The sequence below is a fragment of the Ascidiella aspersa genome, chromosome 1, assembly GCF_963924565.1.
Source record: "Ascidiella aspersa chromosome 1, kaAscAspe10.2, whole genome shotgun sequence".
In the NCBI taxonomy this organism is placed as follows: Eukaryota; Metazoa; Chordata; class Ascidiacea; order Phlebobranchia; family Ascidiidae; genus Ascidiella; species Ascidiella aspersa.
The window spans coordinates 313923-337831 of record NC_139447.1 but is presented as its reverse complement, the minus strand read 5'-3'; the positions used below and the strand labels follow the sequence as shown (position 1 = coordinate 337831).

General features: G+C 34.5%; 1 protein-coding gene across 1 annotated transcript; it reads left to right on the top strand.

Moving 5' to 3' along the window:
- Positions 1-3876: 3876 nt before the first annotated feature.
- LOC146166387 (multiple C2 and transmembrane domain-containing protein 1-like) lies at positions 3877-23645 on the top strand. Its single transcript, XM_083390840.1, has 19 exons — positions 3877-3987; positions 4539-4661; positions 5421-5450; positions 6334-6413; positions 7700-7754; positions 8290-8336; positions 11103-11175; positions 11957-12291; positions 12520-12643; positions 14396-14538; positions 14891-15021; positions 15513-15678; positions 17961-18157; positions 18591-18795; positions 19200-19394; positions 19658-19803; positions 20356-20490; positions 21133-21340; positions 21914-23645. The coding sequence occupies exons 1-19, from the start codon at positions 3927-3929 to the stop codon at positions 21974-21976; spliced, it is 2517 nt and encodes an 838-aa protein (XP_083246966.1). The 5' UTR covers positions 3877-3926; the 3' UTR covers positions 21977-23645.
- Positions 23646-23909: the final 264 nt, after the last annotated feature.

Genomic DNA, 23909 nt, shown 5'->3' with positions numbered 1-23909 from the left:
TGCTTGCTTTTTACTAAGTTTGCCTTGAAACTTCACTAATTCCACAGACAGACGTTCTTCGGAGCTCAACAAAAAACATTTCCGATCCTTTCGTCACAAATGCACTCGAGCGGAACCATTTGAGACTCGGTGCTCAGTCATCTGGAACTGTAAGTAAATACTATTCAACCAAATCAAAATCAGAAAAAAATTGCTTTGAATAAATTTCAATTTTATTCGAAATATTTAATAGCAAATTTCCACTTTTTAATTAAAAAACCCGTAGGATTGCGATCAATATAAAACAATCGTGATAAAAAGTATCGACTATCACTATTTACCACGTTTTCGATAAAAAAACTATTACAAACTGTAGCGCTTGTCTGAACTAATTTGATAGGCCCATAGGATTTTCTTCTAATCGCTCATTTAAAAAGAAAAATCAGTGTAAACGGGCCTCAAAAAAATCATCCATTTTTTGTGCAACCAGCCTTAAAATGTTTGCCGCTTAAGGCTTCCAATCAAATAATATCTCCTTAATGGCTGCGGGACGTTCTTGATTTGTCAACAGCTTTACGTATTAAATGCTTATATCAATAGAATGGCGTTTTTTCGCGAGCTTTTTCACAAATTGTGGTTCCTTAGCTAGGTTTTATATTTGTGGTGACATTGTGTTAATCACCAGTGGCTGTCTCCAGGAAAGCTCGTGTGTCCTGACATTTGTCCTTGACATTTGTCCTTGACATTTAACGAAGTTCGGATTGCAACCATCGCTGTGTGCTTCGTGGGTCGGCCAAGCAATCAACGATTCACGCACTTGAATGCATTACCGGAACACGATACTTGCACTGAAAGCACGAAAGGCACGTCTGGGGCCAACGTCTGCTGTAATAAGCTTTAAGTGCTGACTTTTGTTTGATTGTTTGTTGTGAGTTTACTCCATGACACCAGCTAGAAATATCCGATTCTTTGTATTTTATTCCGAAGACAAAGTTTTGGCAACACATTACGGCGTTTAGATAGTATATTGTGGAAGTTGTTGGCTGATGGTTTTGTAGCGCTGCGTCGGCCGCAACAACAAGCAAACAGAAGCAGGGGCGAATGCAGGGGCACGAGGCAATTGTACCCCCAAACTTGTCACGCCTATAAATCCAACCAAACAAATATCCCAGATTCGCTCTTATGTGAAGGCAACTTCGTTTTGCATTGTTTCGACTGAGCACAGCTATTCAGAATTGGCACCAAGCATGCCTTATTCATAATACTTCCGAAAACATGGAGTGTTGCGGCAAACAGATGACTTTTTTTGACAATGACTTGACTTGGAGTTAACTTGCTCTAGTAATGACTTGGACTGAGACTTAATTTAAAATAACTTGTCTATAACACATTTTAAAATTCAAATAAAAAGCGTAAGGGTTTTTTTAATATTTTTGCTGGACTGTTTTATGAAAATCGAGGTCAACGGACGTTAGTTTGCCCACTGCATTGTCATGAAGTAGACAACCAATAACAACATTTGACAGCACAGGTTAAAAATAAATTACTAATCCCAAAACAGGCTTACCTCGTGCAAAACCATAATTTATATTGCGTATCAAAATACTGTTTAAAAATTGGTTCAAGTTTTTGATGACGCATTCAGATTAGCGTGTTTTTGATTTTTCATAGAAGTCGAAGCAGGTTTGGTCACAGTCGGGTGCGTGCGGGGTCAGAGGTTGTGGTTCGTGGATGGGTTTGTTTATGTTTCGTTGAACTCGGACGAAATGTTCAGTTATGTTCCACGGAACTCTTTCAAAAGAGCTGGGTTGAGTTAATAGTGTCGGTTTATTTCGGTTTAGCTCGACAAATCGTCTTAAAAGCGCTGTTGGCGCTAGTCTAGAATCCTACCACAACCAACAAGATTTGGGTTATGGTGCGGGTTAGCGTTTGGGTATATGCGTTGCTTTCAATGCTGTGGTAGGATTCTATGCGCTTTTAAAGCTGTTAGCGGGACGGTTATAATTTAGATTTTATTTTGCTAGATTTATTACAAATTATGTTACATTAATGACGATAACAGTTTAAATTTTTTTTTACAAACTTACAAATGGGCAACACTAATTTACGGAATGATGAATGGTCGGAACGCTCACAGTATTATTATTAAATATAATAACACTTGACCCACCTTCACCCAAACGCTAACCCCCACTCTAACTCAAATATTGTGCGTTGGTTTAATAATTGTTTTAACGGGGTAACACTTAAACTGGTGAGCGTTCCGACCATTCATAATTCTGTAAATTAATATTACCCCTTACCAATCTATATGAACGTTGCAAAAATGTTGGAGGTGTTTTCTCCAGTCTGGTAATACATTGTCAATGAATGTTAATGGCTACTTAAATAAAAAAATAAATCTTTTGTGGGATGCTAAAACTTAAATGTGCAATAAAACTTGATTTCACACCTGCACACCTAATAATTTGGTGCTGCACGTTTGAGATTTATTTTTAAATCATTATTAATAACTGGCTTGTTCAAATTTTTATTTAATTATCGATCCATTCAAAGGCAAAATACATATATTATATAATTTCCTAAAATAGAAAATAAGATGCTGATCAATATTGTTGAAAAACTGAATAGATTGCTACTGTTGTTGAACAGATTTAAATAATAAAACTTATGCTAAATTTGTTGTTATTTAAAAGCATTGTTTTTGAAATACATTTCATTGCCTATTAAATAATGCACTAGTATGCTGAGATATTTTATGGGTATACAGCAGATATGTTATATTCATTATACAATTTAGGTGACATTATGCAATAATTTAAATATTTTTTTGCAAGTGGGTAGTGTTGCAGACCACAGGTGTTATTTTATATTGTGTACCACCTGGTGAATGCACCACAACCAGAGTGGAACTTACCTTCCTGAAGTTAGTTCTAATAACACAGTGAGCACAGGTGCCCCTATCTATCACATTACAAGCCTTTTAAGTGTGAAATTGATAGCTCTGTTGATTGGGCAAGTTTCAAACCACATTGAAATATAAAGTTTGTGCTTTTTCAAAACACCAAATGCAATACAAAGTTATTGATAAAGGGTCAGAATGTCATTCAATCGCTTTGCGTTTTTTATACTGATAGATAAAAAAAATAATAAAGAATCAATACGCTACGATTGTTTTGTTATTTTAAAAAGCTTTAAACCACATTTAAAATTACTATTTAAATGCCTAAAAATTTGAACTAAATGCAATACAAAGTTATCAATAAAAGAGTCTAATTCAATTCTTGTAACTTTACATATTGAGTAGTAATAGACAAACAAAATAATAAAGCATCAATATGCTATGATTTATTAAAATAAAGCTGCCTATTCGTCTAAAAATTCATTATTAAATTTTTGTAATGTATTTTAATTCCATTACCTTTTGCATTTAAAAACTAAAAACATTAGTTTTATTACGCTTAAGTTAATTATTGTTAAACTGGCTTGAACCAATTGGCTTGTTGGTCAAATCGTTGAAAATGATCACTTAACTTTAATTATTGATCTCAAGTGCCAATAGATAATGATTTATGGAACATTTAGTGCTGTCTTGGGAAAAAAGGTTACTACTAAAAAGCTTTACTAAATTAGAAGCTCATATGGAAAGAAGTTGAAATATAAGAGTTTCCTTACTGTCAATGTTATTTTGAAATGTCTATTGCACATCTGTTCAGTTTAATGTTAAAAACAGCTTAATGTTTAATCTCTGGGTCAAAAATTTTTTAAGATTCAAGTCAGTTAGTAGTTAGCTTAGCAACAGAGCATATATTTATCTTTAATGCATTTAAAAAATAGTTTCTATGTCTGTTGTATAAACAGGCCAACAACATAATATGCATCACTTTTTGTTTAAATAGAAATCCTGGTGATTAAGTTGATTTTGTACATTTCCAAATTGTTTAATTATGTCTGCTGACGAATCCAAGAATCCTGATTTATCCGATGGTGACACGCTTTCACTTCAAGGTTTGTAAATTTAAAAAAATGATTTTTTTGTTTAAACAGTAAATTTTCTGCTAAACAATAGCTTACTTTATTATGTCATGTGTTATGTGTTTATAGCAGATTGTCATTAGTTGCCACTGATAACACTTACATAAGACACATTATAGCTTTTGGGTTAATATTTCTCAGTAATAGTTTAAGAAACAGTTTATGTTAGACAGCAGCACATAAAAATAGAATTTTGATGGCAGTGCATAAGTCCAATAAACTTTTTGATTTAAAAAAGGGGAATGAGTAAATAAAGTGGACAAACCTCCATTGTACCCCTTTTCAAAGTAAATAAAATCCTTCCCACCAAGCAAACAAAACACGCCATCATTTTTGGGTTAATCTCCGAAACTGACCAGTTAGTTTTGTGAATGGTTTGAATATCTGGAATAGTGGCCCTATGCTTCATTCTTTAAAATTAAATTTACAAAATCGTTAGTTTTTTTTTAATTTGTTGTTGATACACATTGTCATCATCAGAGTCTTGTTATTTACATTCTTGAGCATTGTTGATGTCACAATAGGATCAATGGAAGGCTCTCCAACCAGAAAAGTTAAGAAGAAAAAGAAACATGGACTTTTCCACATCAGAAGCAAAAAAACTGAGAAACGAGAAAGCATGGAAACTGTACACAATGGAGTTAACGGTAAAAATAATAAAATTAAAAAATATCACTCATTTTTTACTTTTTAACTCTGTATTTTGTTTCAAATTTGTTGTATGTGTGTCGGGTTCAGAATGAATCATCTGTAATGTAATGTGCTTCATGTTTTGCTGCACACATTTATATTAACAAAGATATATTTACTATGACATATTGACCAATGTCACTTTTTGGACCAATACCCAAGAATAAGTTTTTATGTTTTTTTCAATCAATACCCGATAACCGATTATTTGAACTTGCATCATCTTCAGTTAATGTATGACACAAGTTGGCTTCAAACAGATTCTTAATCAAGCTAACTGTCAATCTACTTGACCTTTTTGGCTTCACAGTTCATTATCAAGCTACATTTTTAACCAATTTTGTAAGATATGCATAATTTAACTACATAAAAAGAGTTTTCCAATTATTTACTTTTCATTTATATAATGTAGGTTTTACATATATTAACAAACATGCCACATTGAAACTTATTTTAATTGGTCTTTGTTTTGAAAGTTCTAATTGCCAAGGTATTCTGTTTGTCTTATCATAAGCAATGTCATTTATGCTTTTTATAGTTGTGTTTACTGTTTGTTTTTTGTGTCTGATGTGAAATCAATGTTTTTTATGCTTTTAAAGCAACGTAAATAATTGTTTATGTTTTATTTGCACAAAAACAACTTTAATTGAGGGTTTTACAATCTATGTGTATATTTTTATTTAATGCATGCAAATAATGATTTATTATTTTTTTAGATGTTGATATTCATGTTGAACAAACGCAAGGTGAATCTGCTCTTCGCAATATTTGTTGTTATATTCTCACAAATAGTAGATTTAACATTTGAATAATTTGCTGCCTTTTAGTTTTTTTAATTTTCTAAAAAAATTTGAGTTGCACTGATTAGAGGTCATTTGGGTAATGTGCAAAAACAAACCTATGTTATATTATTATGATTTCTCACAAAATATTTATCTGTTAAAAGTTAACAAAAACCCAGGGTAACTCCTAATATGCCAAGCTGGGCATCCAAAACTTTGCAATCATTAGTTTGGATATCATTGCATACCAAGAATAAGAAGCACAACATCTTATTTTCAGTTTCAGTTGCCAAATAACTTTTCAATATTTCATACTTTGCTCGTTAAATATTTATTACCCCCAGAATAGCAAATGTAGTACAATTTTCATGAGTTTCCTATTATGAATTTTAATCAAGATATTGAATGCTTAACTTTTAGGCTGACTTATCATATGAATAATGCATTAGAACCTGGCTGTTTTACCAAAGAAAGTGATTCATACATTGTTTTATTTCACTTTTTCCTGTCATTGTAGTTTACCTGCTGCTTCTTAAAACAGACTTTCATATTTTATGTTTGTTTAGTACTTAAACATGTGTAAACAATATACAATATATAATGCCAATTTAAACAATAATCATACACTTATTTTGGAGTGTAACATTTTTTATAAATTCTTATTTCATGTTTTTGGTGCTTAAAAATGTCTGAAATTGATTTTAAACCAAAACAATTTTTACCAGTATTTTTTTCTTTTAGTTTTAAGTTGAGCACATTTTTTATTGAACCTGTTTTATTTTTGTTAAAGTGTTTTAGTTTTGTGTAGTCACCTGAGTTCACATTATTGTGTTTTTGTTTTGTTCAGTGACCACTACAACTGCAATGACAAAGTCAGTAACCTCGATTCAACAAACAACACAACAAACTACTTTGGATAGAAAAGAGGCAAATATATTCATTCTTTGCGAACATTTTATCATATTTTTATCTAGCAGGATTTTTTAAAGTTTTTAGTTAACTAAACTTGTGGTTCACATTTAGTTGCTTTTACTAAAATTTGATGTTTATCAATTGCTGCAATTCTCCTTTGTTTCATAGACATCATTTTTATTTATAATAACAACATAAATTCTAGACATTTATATAAATTTAAACATATCCTTTTTCTTTGTTGAGCATTGTACCTAAAAAGGGCCTTTATAAGAGGGCTGGCTTCATTACTGTAAGCATTTTATCTTAACTTTTGTTCAAATTTACCCCTGTGCTGCTGTCTGGGGAAAATGCAACTTGGAGTTAATTTGTTTTGTATTTTAAATTGTAAGGAGGGATCAATGTTAAGGCAGTGGTCTACAACCTATGGACTGCGATACCATGTGGGGTCACGGAAGGCTTTTTGGGGGTCGCAATCACTAACCACTGCGCTCAGTGTTTAAACAAGCGCAATAAGTGTATTAAAAATGGTAAAACCATTAAAACTTTGTGTTTTATGTGTTAACTTTAAACCATGTGTTAATTTATACTTTAATTTGGTACACATGTGTAGCCACTTCTCGTAAAAATAATCAACCGCTAGTGTTATTTAGTTCAAGCATTACTTATCGAAAAACAAATTTGGGGCTCATGTAAATGCTAATTTCATTTTGTTGAAATTAAGGTCGGTTAATAAAAATGTTGGAGACCACTGTATTAAGGCTATAAGTAATAAATAGGGCGATTATTTTTTGACCTGAAAAACTGAAATTTTGACAATTTTTTTCAAGCTGAACATATTGCAATAAACTAGGCCTGGGTGGTTAATTGCGCTGGTTCGTATATACCGTATATTGCTCTTATAAAGATCTAATACAGTGAAAATGTCGTTGAGCATAATTTAAAACTAATTTTTTTGAATAAAATTTTAACTGAACGACAATTTTAAAAATCTGACAATACTTCTTTAATTTTGTAAACAATTTATGTGCACTTTTTTAATTTTGATTTGCAATAATTTTGACCTAACAAGTAAATTTTGACAAAATTTTTACTTTTTTTGACTAGTCAAAAAATAATCGCCCTGGTATTAAGGCATGTTAGTTTAAAAACCTCTATTCTATTCAATACACGATATTTGTTGTCTGTGTTTTGTTCATAGATAACTGCGTTACTGTCCGGGGGGGGGGGGAAGTGACTCATGAAAATAGAAGCTAGCAATCAATCAACTGTTTTAGTAAAAACTTGTTTATTGTTCCTAGAGCCCTACACCGTCACGAAAGATGATTGACAGCGACGACAGCAAGTCTATCCACGGTAAGTTCAACTGCATGTCTCAAAAAATATTACTAATACATTTTTTATAAAAAATATTCAAAAAAAATTGGTTTGTTTTAACACTTAAAACACCTGTTCCAGATAAAAAAAATATATGTATTTGCACAAGTGTATCCTTTTTATAAGTTAATTCCCAATCTTTTTATAAAATGTATTATCAAAAGAAAGGCCAAATCTATTCAAATAACTTTATACATTTTTGAAATGTTTAATATAGCATTATTCTGCTTTTATATGACCAAAAGTTGTTGAAACTTATAGTTTAGGGCATGTTATGTTCTACAGATGAGCATAATACTCTACTAGCAACATAGCATTTGGTCAAGTTCTATTGTATTCATCATGTAAGATACAAAATATATAAAGAAACCAAACCACAAGCCGAGCTAAACTTATATTTTATGCTCCAAACATTTTATAATGATACGTTATTATCTTCTGACCCTATTAACAACAAACTGGGATAAACGAGGCAAACTTGTTATAATCAGTCTGACCTTTCCTGTTATGATAGATGCAGCAGGAGAGGGAAGAAAAATGAACCAAGTTGGGAACAAAAAGGTAGATCATTAAATTTTCATGTCTTTAGGCAGGTGTTCATGATTGGCACACTGATTGCAGTTTGGTGCTGTAATTGCAACACTTCTCAGTTGTCTCTTGGGACTTTTAAGCTGCACAGATTTGTTCACAAGATGTGAATATGTTTTAAATGTGTGATTTGTTGCAGTTTTTAGGGCAGATGACAGTTAACATGGCATAAATATTTTTATCTTGAAATTCAGCACATATGAAACAAAATGCTGATAATAACTTTTTAGCTTTGGACAGTATTTACTGTTTTAAGGTTAAATAGTTTAGAACATAATTCCAAATAATGCAACTTTAGTTTTGGGATTTTTTTTAAGATATATAGAACAGTGGTGAAAATAACGGCCCAAATAGACGTAAAAAGCGACATGCTTTATTGTTCAAACGTTTCGACAAATACTCATGCCATCATCAGTGATATCCATATCAAAAATAAAGCATGTTGCTTTTAACGTCTATTTGGGCCGTTATTTTCACCATTAAACTTATGAACAGATCCGTATATAATAGTGTTCTATATAGAACAGTTTGTTAGGTATTTTGATTTTATTACCAGAATGTTGCATCAAACTATTTAAAAAATTTTATCAGTTATTACAATTTATATTTTTATTAGTTCAATGATAGATTGTTAAAGTTGAGAAATGTGGACTTCTTGTTGAGTCTAGGTTAACGTGCAGGTTAATTCAATTTTTTTTAAGCTGTTGTAAATATTACACTAAAATAAAAGCATTCATTCAACACAGCAAACTATACTAAATAATAATATTGTAGAATGTTTTAAATTTTTCAGTTATAATAAAACTGTAAAAGCCGCATAGATTAATGGTACTTCTTCACAACATTGTTTGTTTTTGTTTGCTATGATTGTATACATGAGAATTGTGTGACCACAACATTACTATCAGTAGTAATGCTGTGACTAACTACATTGTGGTTAAAACAAGCTTTTAATACAGGGAAACGTCAAGTATGTAAATTATGATCAACCGATCCGTTACAACTAGCCTTGTTTATGTTTTTCCCAGTCAACAACACCCAACTATTAATACCCTTCACCAAACTTCCTGTTATGTTGGCTTAGTATGCACTTGAGTAATCGGGAAACAATACATTATCGCTCGTAACCTTTATTCTTGGCCGTCAGCTCCTTGTTTTAGAAGCTGCATTCCTAATTTTAACCCCAGGCTTGATACTCGATAAATTATGGATTTTTTGACGCTGTCAAATATCCCAGGACCCATGTTTGTGGTAAATTGCTAGTTTTATTGCCTGATGTATTTTACAGTTGGTGCATAATTACTATTTAGTTTGGGTTAAACTTTTAATGCAAGTTCATTATTAGTTGAACAAACTTGAGCGTTAAGGGGTAATAAGAAAATGAAATGGTTAAATATTGGTGAAGTTTAACTATTGCAAAATTAATAACTTTAAAAAAATGTTGAACTTTTCCAAATTAATAATTTAAAAAAAAAACGTTTAGCACCAATTAAAAGGAGGTATGCAGCATTTGTAAATAAGATGTTGCTTGGAGCCCAAAAACGTGTGTGTGGGTTGGTCAGGAAGCCACAGGAGCGTGTAGGCACAACTTTGTCGCTAGTCCTTCCATAATCTTGTAGTTTCTTTGGTTTACATTCCGTTGAACATTGCCTTGTTAAAACATTCCTCACTATATTGGTTTACTGAATGCTAAGTGTTGCTGAATTACATTTTTTCTGTGTACCTTGTAGTGTTTGATGTTGTTTGTTTGTGATGTAACAGCCCTGAGCTATGACATCACAAGCATGTAGCATTATTTAATTATGCTTCTCATATTTGCGCTAAGACCCATGGTTTAACGTAATTGCAGGGTTTATATTACAGCCTGTAGCCATTTAGAAGCAGCAGTATATGTTGTTCTATGTGTCAGGTCAAGTATATATTTAAGCAAAGCTATTTAGTAATGAGGATTAAATGAACTACTGTTGATATCTATAATAACTGTTTTAACATATTAATTTTTTTTTAATTATACTTTAGTTAGTTGTCTGAATTATTTTGTATTATCTGCACTACATATTTATATAAATTTTAACAAGTTGTTGTCATTACAATCCTAAGCAATGCAAAGCTTATTGCAGATGTTATCGTTACAAACCACATTTGTTTAAGATGCTACTGTGGCACTTGAGCCCAATTCAAAACCTTATCTAAGGCCAATTAATTTTGTTTATTTAACAGTCTGCTTTTAATGATATTTTATGGCAAACTACATATTACTTTACACAACATGTTTTCAAGCAAAACCGTAGAATAATATTTGTTTAATCAAGAAACTAAGCATTTACGTATATTCAGCCATTTGTAATATAAACCTAATTTGTTAACTTTTGAAAAACTTAGATATGTATGTTTTGTTTATTTTAGCCAAACCTTCAATTGCAAAAAAAAATACTTTTCCCTTCTTACAGAGTTGGAAATATTGTGCATAAATATTATGTATATGCCGCTATTATCAATAAAGAAAATTTTTGGCTCCAAAGGTTTATGTAAAAAGCTTCTATTGATCACTCAAATGACACTTGTGAATGATTTTCTATAATCTACCCTGGAACTATTGGATCTGCATGTTTGGCTGTTTTTTAGCACAGATTTTAGTTGCAAAATTGAAAAACTATACTTCTTTGTTTACCTAGAGTTGTGTTTTGCTGATGTTTGGTGCCGTATTTTAGTGAAATGTTGTCGCTCTTCCATCTGCAGAACGCGGCACCGACACACAAACTCTACATTCATTTGCTCAGCGGAGAGAACCTCGCTGCTCGTGATGCAAATGGTAAGATCACTAAGATCACTACTTATTATTAGATACTCAAATAATATTATTTTTTTTTAAATATTTTAAATTTTTTCTTTGTATGATTATTCAAATTATTTAATTTACTATTGGGCGATTTAATTCACATAAAGTGTCCAGAACTATACAATAGGGAACAATTGACTTAATGATTAATATTGTTAATTCAACGTAAACCACCATAGTGGCTTGTACCAGGCATTTGTAATTTTGTAGTCTGTGAGCCCTTCGCACATAGCGAGAGTTCGGATTCTGAGCCTTATGCTCACATCTCTCTTAATGGTAAAAACACCTAAGATAAGTGGAAAGCATTTAATAATGTTCAACAACGACTGGCCAGATCAATTCTTACAAGAAAGGGATAAACGTTGAAAAAATACCCAAATCAAGTTCATTTATAAAATGTTTATTGTTAAGAAGCTTGTTTTCCAAATAAATGCCACATTTCTTGTAGCTGGTAAAAAAACTCTCAATATAAATTGTTTTCATACCTTATTAAATCTAAGTGAATTTTTTTATCATTAAAGCTTTCATGTGAGTTATACGATCTTTGACGTCTGTAAAATCTATATAGTTTGCCATCATCAGGTATATGAGTAGATGTTCTGTCAGGCGACAAATCTTGTTTAAATGTAAACAAAAAGTGCCTGTTAGGTAAAATCCCAATTGCGAAAAACATCTTTATTTTCGCAACCAAAGTTCACCTTTGTTATAGAGTTGCTTTCCTGAGCGTAAATTCGTACTTTCCACATTCCAACAGGCAAGAGCGACCCATACGTGAAGGTGAAGGTCGATGGGAAAACCGTGAGGAAAAGTAAATGTTGCAAACTGACCCTTGACCCCCGCTGGGACGAGCAGTTCCACATCCCACTGAACATCAACTCTGACGTAACAATGCACGTCTACGACTGGGACCGCGGAATGAGGGACGACTTCATGGGAAGCGCCGCGCTCGACCTCACCAGGTGTGACGTCACCAGTCGTGACGTCACGCTGCAGCTGGAAGACCCGAGTTGCGACGAGGATCTGGGATTTCTTCATATCAGCGTTTCACTCACTCCGCTGCAGAAACTAGCCAAGCAGAACGCTGAAGAGGTACGTCACAATGGCTTTGTTCAGAATTTGAGTGACGTCATAAAAGCAAGGATAGTGTTCTGGAATATATATGATAATGTCATAATTATGTACTACTCTGCTTTTTAATTTATAGTGACGTCACCAATTAGTAGTATATTGTTGTTGTGCGAATTGTTTTCTCCTAAAAAAAAACATTTTTGTAAAAAGTGTTATTCACCCCTTTAACCCCCGTTTATTACGTCACAGACGGACGGCGCCCCCAGCAAGTTGTTACCCCCCGCCCCTCGCCCCCCCACCCCTGTAAACACCCCCGAACTTCCAACCAGAAGGGTGAGCGACGTCGCAAGCTTAGCACTGAGAAAACGCAAAGGTAGCAATTGTGACGTAACTATGGCGTTGTGACGACATTATTGGGTGCTGTTTGAAAAATGCACTCAAATAAATCTTTATAAAATGGTCTTATTTTTATTCGTTTATGGTGAATTTAAAAAAACGAACAAGAAAATCATAAAAATTTCCTGTTTTTAAGTAGTCTATGAAATATCCAGTTAAGATATTTAAGGCCGTTAGTTGGAATTTTATAAAGCCTCACTTTAAAACAAAAACGGCTCGAGGTAAATTCAATAACGAGCGACTTTTTGCAATATTAGGAAACCACCTTCTTTGAACATTCGGGTAGTAATTTACGGAAACTTACGATCATCAATCTTTTCGTGAAAACGTGCTTCCGACGCGTGTAAGGATTTCCGCTGTTGCTTTGTTACGTCATTGTTAATGGTGACGCCACAATTACTTTCGCGCATTTTCAGAATGCATGGTTTCGAAACCTTACTAAAAAGCGCTTTTAAATATACAATAATAAACAATACAATTTAACAATAAGAATAGTTCTATTTTTACCATTACTTGGGTTGTTGTGGAACAAACTATGCTTCTGGTTGTGAAGAAGTTTGAATAATCCTTTCACGCAAAATAAAATATAAAATATATCAGTCAAAAATGCGCAGGTGACTAAAAAAGTTTCTCTGTACTTTTATAATCCAGTTGTTATGATTAACAGCAATAAACAATTAGTTGCTAAAGTTGCTGCTGTTTGGTATAAACTGGCCCTGGCGTAATATCACGTGATCGTGGGCGTACAGCACGTAGGGTTGCTTGGACGTATTTTTACAAAGGGACAAAATCACAGTTATAAAAAGGTTTCTTACTTAATCTTCTATTATTTCTCATCGAATAGCATTTTCTAAAGTTATAAGGGTGAACGTAACTTTTAAATGTCCCAACTTTACATGTTTTAGTTACTGGGCTGCCGAAGTAAATTTTTGCTATCAGACATGTCTGCTATTTATTGAACAACAAAAAATAAAGTGAAACATAATAACGATGGTCCATCCCAAGTTCAAATCGTTATTAATCCCTTCTGTTTTTTTCCAAAAGCAACACGCTATTGAGATGTAAGCATTCGCTTATGACGTCACAAAAGATAATTAGGTTTCAATCGACTGGGGCAACTGTTGCGTCACAAAGGGCTTGAATGACCGAACAAACCGGTGTTTTCGAGCGAGAAGTTATTTCATGTTCGTGGAATAATTTAAAACTGTGTAAACCGAGTGAGCGTTTTTTTTAATTCTTGTTTGTAAAAACATGATTATTCTCTTTAAACTATTTGTTTTGCTACTTTACCTTCAATAGACAAGACTTGTCCACCAGCGGTATTTTATTGTGAAAATGAAGTTGCCAAAGAAGTTATTTGTCGAGAAGTAAATTCACTAATAAGGCTCCGTTTGAAAATATAGAATGCCCAAACTGTTCCACGCTAAAACTAACGCACTCAATCCGAATTGTTCAGACCGGAAACAATTCGTTTTAATTTAAAACAAAAAGCGCTTCATTAAATCTGAACAATATTTCACAATGAAATGATAAATTGGTAAAAACATTGAACTAATAATCAATAAAATATTACATCTGATTGTTTTTTACCCGACTTTGTTTTATCCTCAAACTAAACAAGTGCAATTATTTTTCATTGCGGCTTTTGAAATAAAAAACGACATTTATTAATTTACATTTTGGTAAAAAAGTAAAATAATACCAGAATGGAACCTGTTGTTGTTGCCAGGCAGCAGCATGCGCACGCAGCCTCCGGTCGCCCTAGCAACAGTGCAGCTAGTCTCAGGCACAGACCTTCCAGCGAGGGACGCGAACGGTTTGTCGGATCCTTACGTCAAACTGCAGCTGGGGAAAGTGAAAAGAAAAAGCAAAGTGGGTGACAATAAAGTGTTAAAATTATCTGCTTTTGTTTGATTAATTATTTACAATAGTTCGGAATGTGTTTGCTGTTTGTTATTAAGAACTGGCTATATTACACTTATTTAATTTTGGTAGTTTCATGAGAACATTATTATTAGGAAAACGCGTTTTAAACTTGTCAACGTGCTAATATTTTCAACTATATTCTAGAACAAAAGCTTTTATTTAATCTCCTATTACAGAAATTTATTGTTACTAGCGAAACCTTTCATCTAACAAACTCACTTTAGGAAAAAATATCCAAAATAATAAAACATCTCATTACCGCCTCGGGATTTGAACCCCCTACCCTCGGAATGTGCAGGTTTGCTACAAAACGCTCAACCCAGTTTGGAAGGAGGAATACATGTTCCATCTCACCAGCAAGGAAACCTCCATTGTTGACGTCACAGTATGGGATCGCGACGTGTACAGAAGGGATGACTTCATTGGGAGGTAACATTCTATAGATTATATCATGTTTATCACTTTTTTCCAATGTTGTGACTATTTTACATTGTTGACACACCCTGGTCCATCTGTTCACAGCATATCGGTTAAGTTAAAGTGTGTTTACTGCCTTTTAACTTTAAATGTTAGTTTTAAGCTTCGACAACAGAATCTTGCCCACCAACTGAACATAAGGGGACGATAAAAGTGAAGTGTTTTTATAATAGCTTCATTCGAATTAAGATGCTGATGATGCTGTTCTTTTATATGTGGCGAAATGCTAAGTTATATTAAAAGTTTTAGATCTTGCTTACTGATTGTTGTTCGAAGCCGTCAGCTTCTCAAGCTGTGGTAATTTTTTTTCATAAATTTATTTTACCTTTTTTCCGATCATTAAATTCTCGTTAATTTCATTCAAAATTCCCAACTTTTACATCCCCCCTATTGTCTGCTCGCGTAACTGCGCGGGAAATTTAAACTTGATCACGTGACCGCAGGTGCGAGCTCGATTTGTGGTCGTTGTCACGTGACGAGACCCACTCGCTGTCGATGACCTTGGTGGACACGCAGGGGTCATTGCTTTTTCTCGTCACCGTCCACGAGGTGGCGGCAGAGCAGAAGAACCTCACCACTTATGACCTCAGCGAATTGCGTCAGAAATACGTAAGCAAAAGTGACGTCATGTAAATCGGTGTCTTGGTTATAAATGAAGTTGAAATGGCAATGTTGAAAAGTTTTTTCTGGTACAATTGTGTCCTCAAAAAAGTAATACATGTTCCCAAACAAATGATTTACAACTTTTGACTTTGTTAACCTTCAACTAAGATCGGGTAAATATTTGACTTTGCTTTTAATTGAACATGGTGAACACATTTTGTAAGTTCAAAGTTTTCTGCCTTTGAGATAAATATGTTAGTCGTCTTCTCGTTGGTTTTGGAAATTTTCTGGACTCCATGGCGTCCAACGCGGAACGAATCTATTCCAATGTAGCGTGCTGTGAAAAAAAATTCTACGTTAAAAATATTGGCGTCTATATATAGGGTGGGTTTGTGTCGCACACCGAACACCAAACTCGTTGCTTTTAAAACAAACGGACACGTTTTAATATTTGTTATATCAGCCTTCGTGTGGTTATGATAAATGATTGTCCCAGTGGCTCACTTGTTAAACACGATTAAACGTCCAACTCAACTTCACCCAACTAATTCAAATAGAAAGTGCAAACTCCATAGTTTGCATATTAGTGGCAGCAAACCACAAAATGCTTAATATGTTTTATAAGGCAAGGAAACCTTAGTAAAAAAAACACTGAATGGTTACAAACAAGACATCTCCTCCGCCTTGCAATTAAAGCAAACATTTTTAGACTTTTTGGTGTAGCAATAAAGTCATTGATGATATTTTAGATAGAAAGATCAAATTGTGAATTGATTCCAAGCCATGCTGCCCTTAGTTCCGCTGTGGTTTGTAGGTTTGCATTGTGTTTTTTTTATGTTTTTAACTGATGCTGCTTTAGCTGAAATAAATTTCTTCCTGCTTTTTATAAAATAACTGGCTTGATGCCAAAAGGGCGTAAGAAATCCCGATTGTTGTGAAACAAAGGCACGCGAGAGTCCTTACCGCCATTACTTCCAAAAACCTCATTGTAGCGATGCTTTCGTTTGTATTGAGCTACTTGCGCGCCAATCGATAAAACAATCTCTGTTTATGGCGAATCCCGCTTTTATGGATTTGTTTTTAGTTTCTGTTCTATTCTGCATCGATTTATAATCTCAGATGAATCGCATTTGTCTGATTCGAAACCTTTTCATCAGGCGACATTGTTGAAGGACAAACCGTGCTTTAATATCGCAAGCTTTAGCACAACCCAGCTTCATCGGGTTTAAGTAATATTGTCTTTCACCACTATCGTTGTCCAGTTAGACTTTAAATGTTTTTTTCTGTTGTCATAAAACCATCGTCTTTCAACAGCAATACTTTATTAAAGCCAACAGAACGAAATACTTTTAATTGGTTTAATATGATTTGGACCAGATAAAGCACAATTATGCTGAAGGTTGGTAATTTTATAAAAAAATATTGCTATCTGCTCCGCATTTACTTTTATTGCCCTCTATAATGCAGCGGTTCCAGGGGGCGCCAAGTAATTCTTAGGGGGACGCGAGCTCTAAGTTAATATTTAATTTTTGCAATGATTCCAATGGTTCGCTGTGTTGTACACCACTCCTACAGCGCTGTACAAACTCTGTTTTTGCCAATTTCAACATTAAAACTGCAAAAAATTTTCGCGCTTCTCGGAAATCTATCTTATGTGTTCTACTTTTGTTGACTACGTTTTAGCTCAAAGTCTCTTTAAGTGTAAATTGCAATTTTGCCATATTAAATTGCAATTTTGCCAACTTATTGATAAACGATAAAAGTCATCTCCCGTTCAAACTATTTTTTTATCCATATTTTCTATATGACAACAGTCTCGCAACAGGGGAACTCCGACTTTTTTGCGCGAAACTATAATGTTTTTGCAATATTGCCGTTGTATTGTGTGTCGTCACATCTTTTGAAACACGATAACGCAATGTTTAGTTTTACGCTCGACATCACCGCCCTACAACTGTGAGTAAATACCCTCACCATACGTTTGTCAATATCAGCTCGATAAAAATCAATGTGTCGAGCTCGAGCAATTCGTTGTGTGCCCAATGCGTAAAGCCTCCTGAAGTTACATTTTAGCGCCAATTCAACCAATTAAACTCCTTTTTTTTACCGACATCCGTCTTCACTATTTTCAAATTATCTCAGTACTATTTAGTTGAAAATGCCGAATTGCTTTTCGTAGAAGGGCGCAGGTATTGGATACCTAACGTATATAAAAAGGTGGATTAGCTTTAGGCAATTTACTCAATATGTTCACATCAACCACGTGACCCTGTCTCGTCCAATCACAGGCGCTTTCCTCGACCTTGCGAAGTCTCAAGGACGTTGGTTTCGTCGAGGTGCGCGTGGTTTCAGCGAGTGGGCTGAAGAGCGCCGACATCAACGGCAAGTCCGACCCCTTCTGTGTTGCGCAACTTTGCAACGCGAGGGCCCAAACACAAACCTGCTACAAGACGCTAGACCCTGTCTGGAACCGCGTCTGCACATTGTGAGTCACAATGGACGGGTTGTTACGTCATAGGGTTCAACTTGTATCTTTTAAGCAGCAGTTTTCGTTCCTTCACACTTATGGTTGCAAAGTGTTTTACGATATTATTTCTGATTGTAAGTTAGAGAAATTTGATAGAAAATTGTGAAATAGGAAATTTTTAATACTAAGTGATTAACTTCCCAAAATTCATTTCTATTTTGCTTTTATTATTTTATTTAAAACTAGTGAAACATTGAGTTGTCAAAATGTTGATCGCTAATTGCATATAAATGTAACGCAATAAGCTAAAGTTAAACCAATTATGACGTCAATAAATTAACACATCAATGACGTCACTCGAGACTGAAAAATACATGACGGTTATTTATACAAACCCGTGACGTCCATTCATATAACCGTCCAATGACGTAATAATGGTTTATTGTTGCAGCCCGCTTCGCGACGTCCACGACGTCCTTGAGCTCCTTATATTCGACCAAGACAAGGACAGCGAGCGTGAGTTCCTTGGCCGGGTTTCGATCCCGGTCCTGAGGGTTTCCAGCGGGAAGGAAAAGTCGTACGTCCTTAAAGATCGTAAACTCAAGGACCGAAGCAAGGGAACTGTCACTCTGCAGATCAGCTACATCTATAACCCGGTAAAGTTTCAGGGTTGGCGTCGCATAGAATACTTACATCCATAACCCGGTCAAGTTTCAGGGTTGGCGTCGCATAGAATACTTACATCCATAACCCGGTCAAGTTTCAGGGTTGGCGTCGCATAGAATACTTACATCCATAACCCGGTAAAGTTTCAGGGTTGGCGTCGCATAGAATACTTTCATCTATAACCCGGTAAAGTTTCAGGGTTGGCGTCGCATAGAATACTTTCATCTGTAACCCGGTCAAGTTTCAGGGTTGGCGTCGCATAGAATACTTTCATCTGTAACCCGGTAAAGAAAATGGGTTCTGGTTACAAATATTTCAAAAGTTGTAACGTTGTATTGTTTGTGACGTAACCTATAATTGATTGTGACGTAACATATAGTTGATTGTGACGTAGGTTCGAGCGGCGATCCGCACGTTCAGTCCACGTGAGGAGCGCTTCATGGAGGAGCAAGTGAAGTTCAAGAAGAATCTTCTCCTCAACAACTTTCACCGCGTGTGGGCGCTAGTGCAGGTTGCCATAGCAACCGCCGAGTTCGTAAACTCCTGCTTCACTTGGGAAATCCCCCGAAGGAGCGCATTCGCCTTTATCGTGAGTGATTCGAATTAAATTCAATTTGTCAGTTGAATATATAAAAAAATATGTATTATAAAGATATATTTGTCAATGTGTTACATAAATATAACTGAAATGTAAGAAATTTTGAAATTAATTAAATTCTTTTAAACTGTTGTTTTATTTTAAATGCGAATATGATTTTGATAAACTTATCACGACTTACCGTGCTCCTAGTTTGCTTTACCTATTGTCAACCCCTTCATGCAGATATGTTGAGTGTTTCCGGTTGTTTTTAGACTTTCCTGCTGATCGCTTGGAACTTTGAGCTCTACATGTTCCCAATTGCTCTGCTCCTTCTCTTCCTCAAGAATTACATCGACATCTTCGTGAGGCGCAGTCGCCCTCACAGACAAGACGCACTCGATGAAACAAGCAACGTCAGGTGAGCCTTTCGTGATGCGATCACGGCGTGGAACGTTCGTGCAATGTTCATGTCATAAAACTTTCACGAAATGTTCATGTCATGAAACTTTCGTGGAATGTTCATGTCAGGAAACTTTCACGAAATGTTCATGTCATGAAACTTTCACGAAATGTTCATGTCATGAAACTTTCACGAAATGTTCATGTCATGAAACTTTCACGAAATGTTCATGTCATGAAACTTTCACGAAATGTTCATGTCATGAAGCTTTCACGAAATGTTCATGTCATGAAACTTTCACGAAATGTTCATGTCATGAAACTTTCACGAAATGTTCATGTCAGGAAACTTTCATAGAATGTTCATAGCGTAGTGCAATAACGGATGTAATTTTCATGGAATGATTTTTGTAACATGATCCAGACAGAAAAAAACAACGCATATTCATGGCGTGATATTTTGGTTTCGCATCTCCTTGTCATGACCACTGTGATCATATATTTGACATGTGTTATATTTACAACTTTCACCGTTCATATGATCTTTTGAACTCACGGTTGACTCACGCAGGGCTGAGGACGATGAACCTGACGACGAGGCGGGGAAGTTGTCGCTGATGCAAAGACTCAACGCGCTTCAGGATGTTCTCACCAAAGTACAGAACATACTCGACACAATCGCATCCTTCGGGGAGAGGGTTTACAAGTGAGGCGGCATTCATGTGATCGTGATACTTAGGAACATTCATGTATTTGTAAAACTTAGGGACATTTATGTGATTGGTGATAGTGAAATTTTATTAAAGCAAATATATATGATCGATACTTTTGTTGATATTCGTGTAATCGTGATAATTCGTGATATACAAGGGAGGTATGCATATGATCGTAATACTTAGGAAAATTCATGTGATCGTGAAACTTCGTGGCTGTTACAGTAAAGCGTAGTTGTACTTGAAGTAACTCATTTAATCATGATTATTGGTAGAATTTAAATAATCGTGTTAGCTGGTAAAATGGAAAACAAAACAGTTGTGATAATACTTTAGTTTGATCACAGCGTAGTCTTGTCGCTTTGAGGTCATTAAAGTGAGGTGATTCGCTGTATTTTGTGATATTCATGTGATCGTGATACTTGTTGAAATCGTATATTGGTGAAATATAGTTAGGGTTTCATATAAACGTCCATTAAATAGAGGTATAGACAGTAAGGTGTTCATGTGATTGTGATAACTATCAAATAATGGTAAAAATAACTACATTAGTAATATGTACAACCACGTTTATTCGTCTATTCACAATAACATGTATCACATGATCGTGATAACATTCATATGCTCGTTCACAGCACTTTCACGTGGACGGTTCCTTTCCTCTCCACGCTTGCCGTGATAGTTTTGTGCGTCGCTTCGCTCATTCTTTATCTCATCCCCGTGAGAGTGTTGGTTCTCATCTGGGGCGTGAACAAGTTCACGAAGCGGCTTCGCAAACCCGATTACGTCCCCAACAACGAACTCATGGACTTTCTATCACGAATCCCGAGCAACGTTCAACTGGTGAGATGCTTCATTTCAAAATATTCTTTATTTGGCCAATTGCCCTGAATGTTGCGCATTTTTCAAATTTTGTTACTTTGTTTAATGATTTTAAAGTGTGAGACCATTTGTCTAATTTTAGTCACTCCGTAGGACAAAATTTATACTTTATATATTAAAAATACTTCCTTACTTCTCCTATTTTAAATTATCCAGAAGTAATTTGTGACACACAACGATTTGAAGGGACTAACAAGCCACCTTACAACTTTATATTTTCCTGTAAATTTATTTATTACGAAATCATTGCAAAAGCCACAAAAATGTCAAAAATAGGAAAAAGATTCTCGGTGTTATTATTCCGCGAAACCAAACACAGAAGTTATCAAATATACCAACACTTTTTGCCGCCCCAGTTTAAGCAGCATGATTTTTTCTAACCCTTATATTATTTTCCTGGTGCTTTTAAATATAACAAAATGCGACAAAAACTCCACAATAGGGTAACCACCCTTTTACCATGTTGACTTTGTCACGCATGAGTGCGCACGCAACCTGCTTGCAACTTCGACGTAACATCTTGTTTATTCCCAGGACGAATACAGAGAGTTGAAGGTCTCCCCTGATTCGCCCAAGGGGAGCAAAAAGAAGAGATGACGTCACAATTATCGTTTGTTTTCTTCAACCCTTGAAGTTTTTATAGCTTTGCGTTGCTTAGAGTGTACTTTTCACAAAGAAAACGCTGTTTTTCTGTTTATTTCTTGATTTTTTCTCTTGTTGATCAACTTTTATCGTGCTTTACCTCACAACATATTGCAGTCCCACATTTTACACAATCGACACCAAACCTCTGACGCCGTGAAATCAAACAAGTTATTTTTGCATTTAGGTTTAACTTTAAGTTAGAAACTATATTTATATTTCATGAAAATTCAAATTATCTCATTAAAAAAACCTTTTAAACCTGGTGGAAATATAAACGAAAATATGACGAATCCGTCCCTCAGCTAAATTTCAGCATTCTAGAAGTGTCAGGTGGAAATAATTTTGACTTGTAGAGTGACTTTTATTGTTAAATCATAATGCCATTAATTTTCAGCATGACCAAGCAATATCAGCTGCCAATCGGCTTTTTATTTTATTTTTTTCCCATGGACCAAAAGTATGTCGCCAAAATCTTGTGAACATTCCCAAAGCTTTCTTACTGATTAAATAAATCGTTGCTCGTTATATTGTAAAAAAACATGAATCTACTTCGTTTCACTTAAATGCTTTGCACAAACTATTTTATAAAAACTAGAGACGCATAAATTTGCAAGTGAAATTCAAACTAGACACAGGACCAAATGTTCTGCTTTAATATTTATTTAAACGTTATATATTCGCCTTTCGGAATTTATCACAACAACATAAACAAGAAAACAGTTGATTTTAAGAGCCACAATGCCCGCACTTGTATAATTTTGCTGCAAAAAATTACTGATATTATTTGCTTTTTCATCGTTAGAATCATAAAGAAATTGGTGTTTCTTATTTTTTTGCGTGGTAACTGTTGTAATTGTAAATTAAATTGGCGCAATGTTTTCTATCATTTATTAAGCTTATGAGTAGTTATTGCTTTTCTGTTTTTTGTCGTCTACCTTGTCAAGTATGTATTTATTTCAACGATCATTTTAGCACTTTGCAATAATGTTCTTCTTTCAAGTTTTTCCAGATAATCAAGTTTTTTTGTACATTTTCTACTTCTGCTTAAAACTCCGACTGAGTTTCTTCAAACATTTTGCTGAAGTTGTTCCAAAAACTCAAAAGTTCCTTATTTTTCAAAATCCAAAAACAAAAAGTTTACCCCGTTTTGTCGGGCGAATTCTATTCAATTCAAACTCACAACATTCAGTGTAATTTAACCTAATGTGAATTTATTTCTTGCCACGTGATATCACCCATCAAAAGTATTTTTCAGGGATCACTGTAACGTTGACGTATTTCAACATTCCACTTAAAAAATCATATATTTCATAATACGCCAGGAACACAAGTAGGTAGTCACGCACCAACCATGAAATTCGTGTTTTTGGTAGAAATGTTTAAAAACGTGAATTGCAAGGGGAATATATTCATCGATAACTTCATTCCTGAACCTGGCGTAGAAATGCATTTTCAATATTTTAATCAAGTATATTTTGGCGTGATTTCCGTAGTTTGTAACTATTGGTGCGAAAATAAATCTGAAACCAATTATTTACTGAAATGTTGTTTTGATAATATGGGACTAAATTTTACTCCTCAAGAAAATAAAAAAATCAAGAAACATTTCCCACACTCCTAACTGAACTCCACTAAATCGAAACTAAACAATTGCAATTGCATTTCTAAGAGCATACTGTCAGGTCGCTTATAGATTTATTGTACATTTGAAAAATTAAGCTAGCTCCGCTGTAAGTATGGTGTTCATATCATTGTGTCTGGTTTGCAGTATAATTTAAATAAATCTAACGTCGCAATATGCCAGAACGTTTTCCTCACTAATACCCCCGATCCCTGTGATTAGTATTCTATGCTCAAACTTACTGTTCAACTCGTTCTTGTGTTC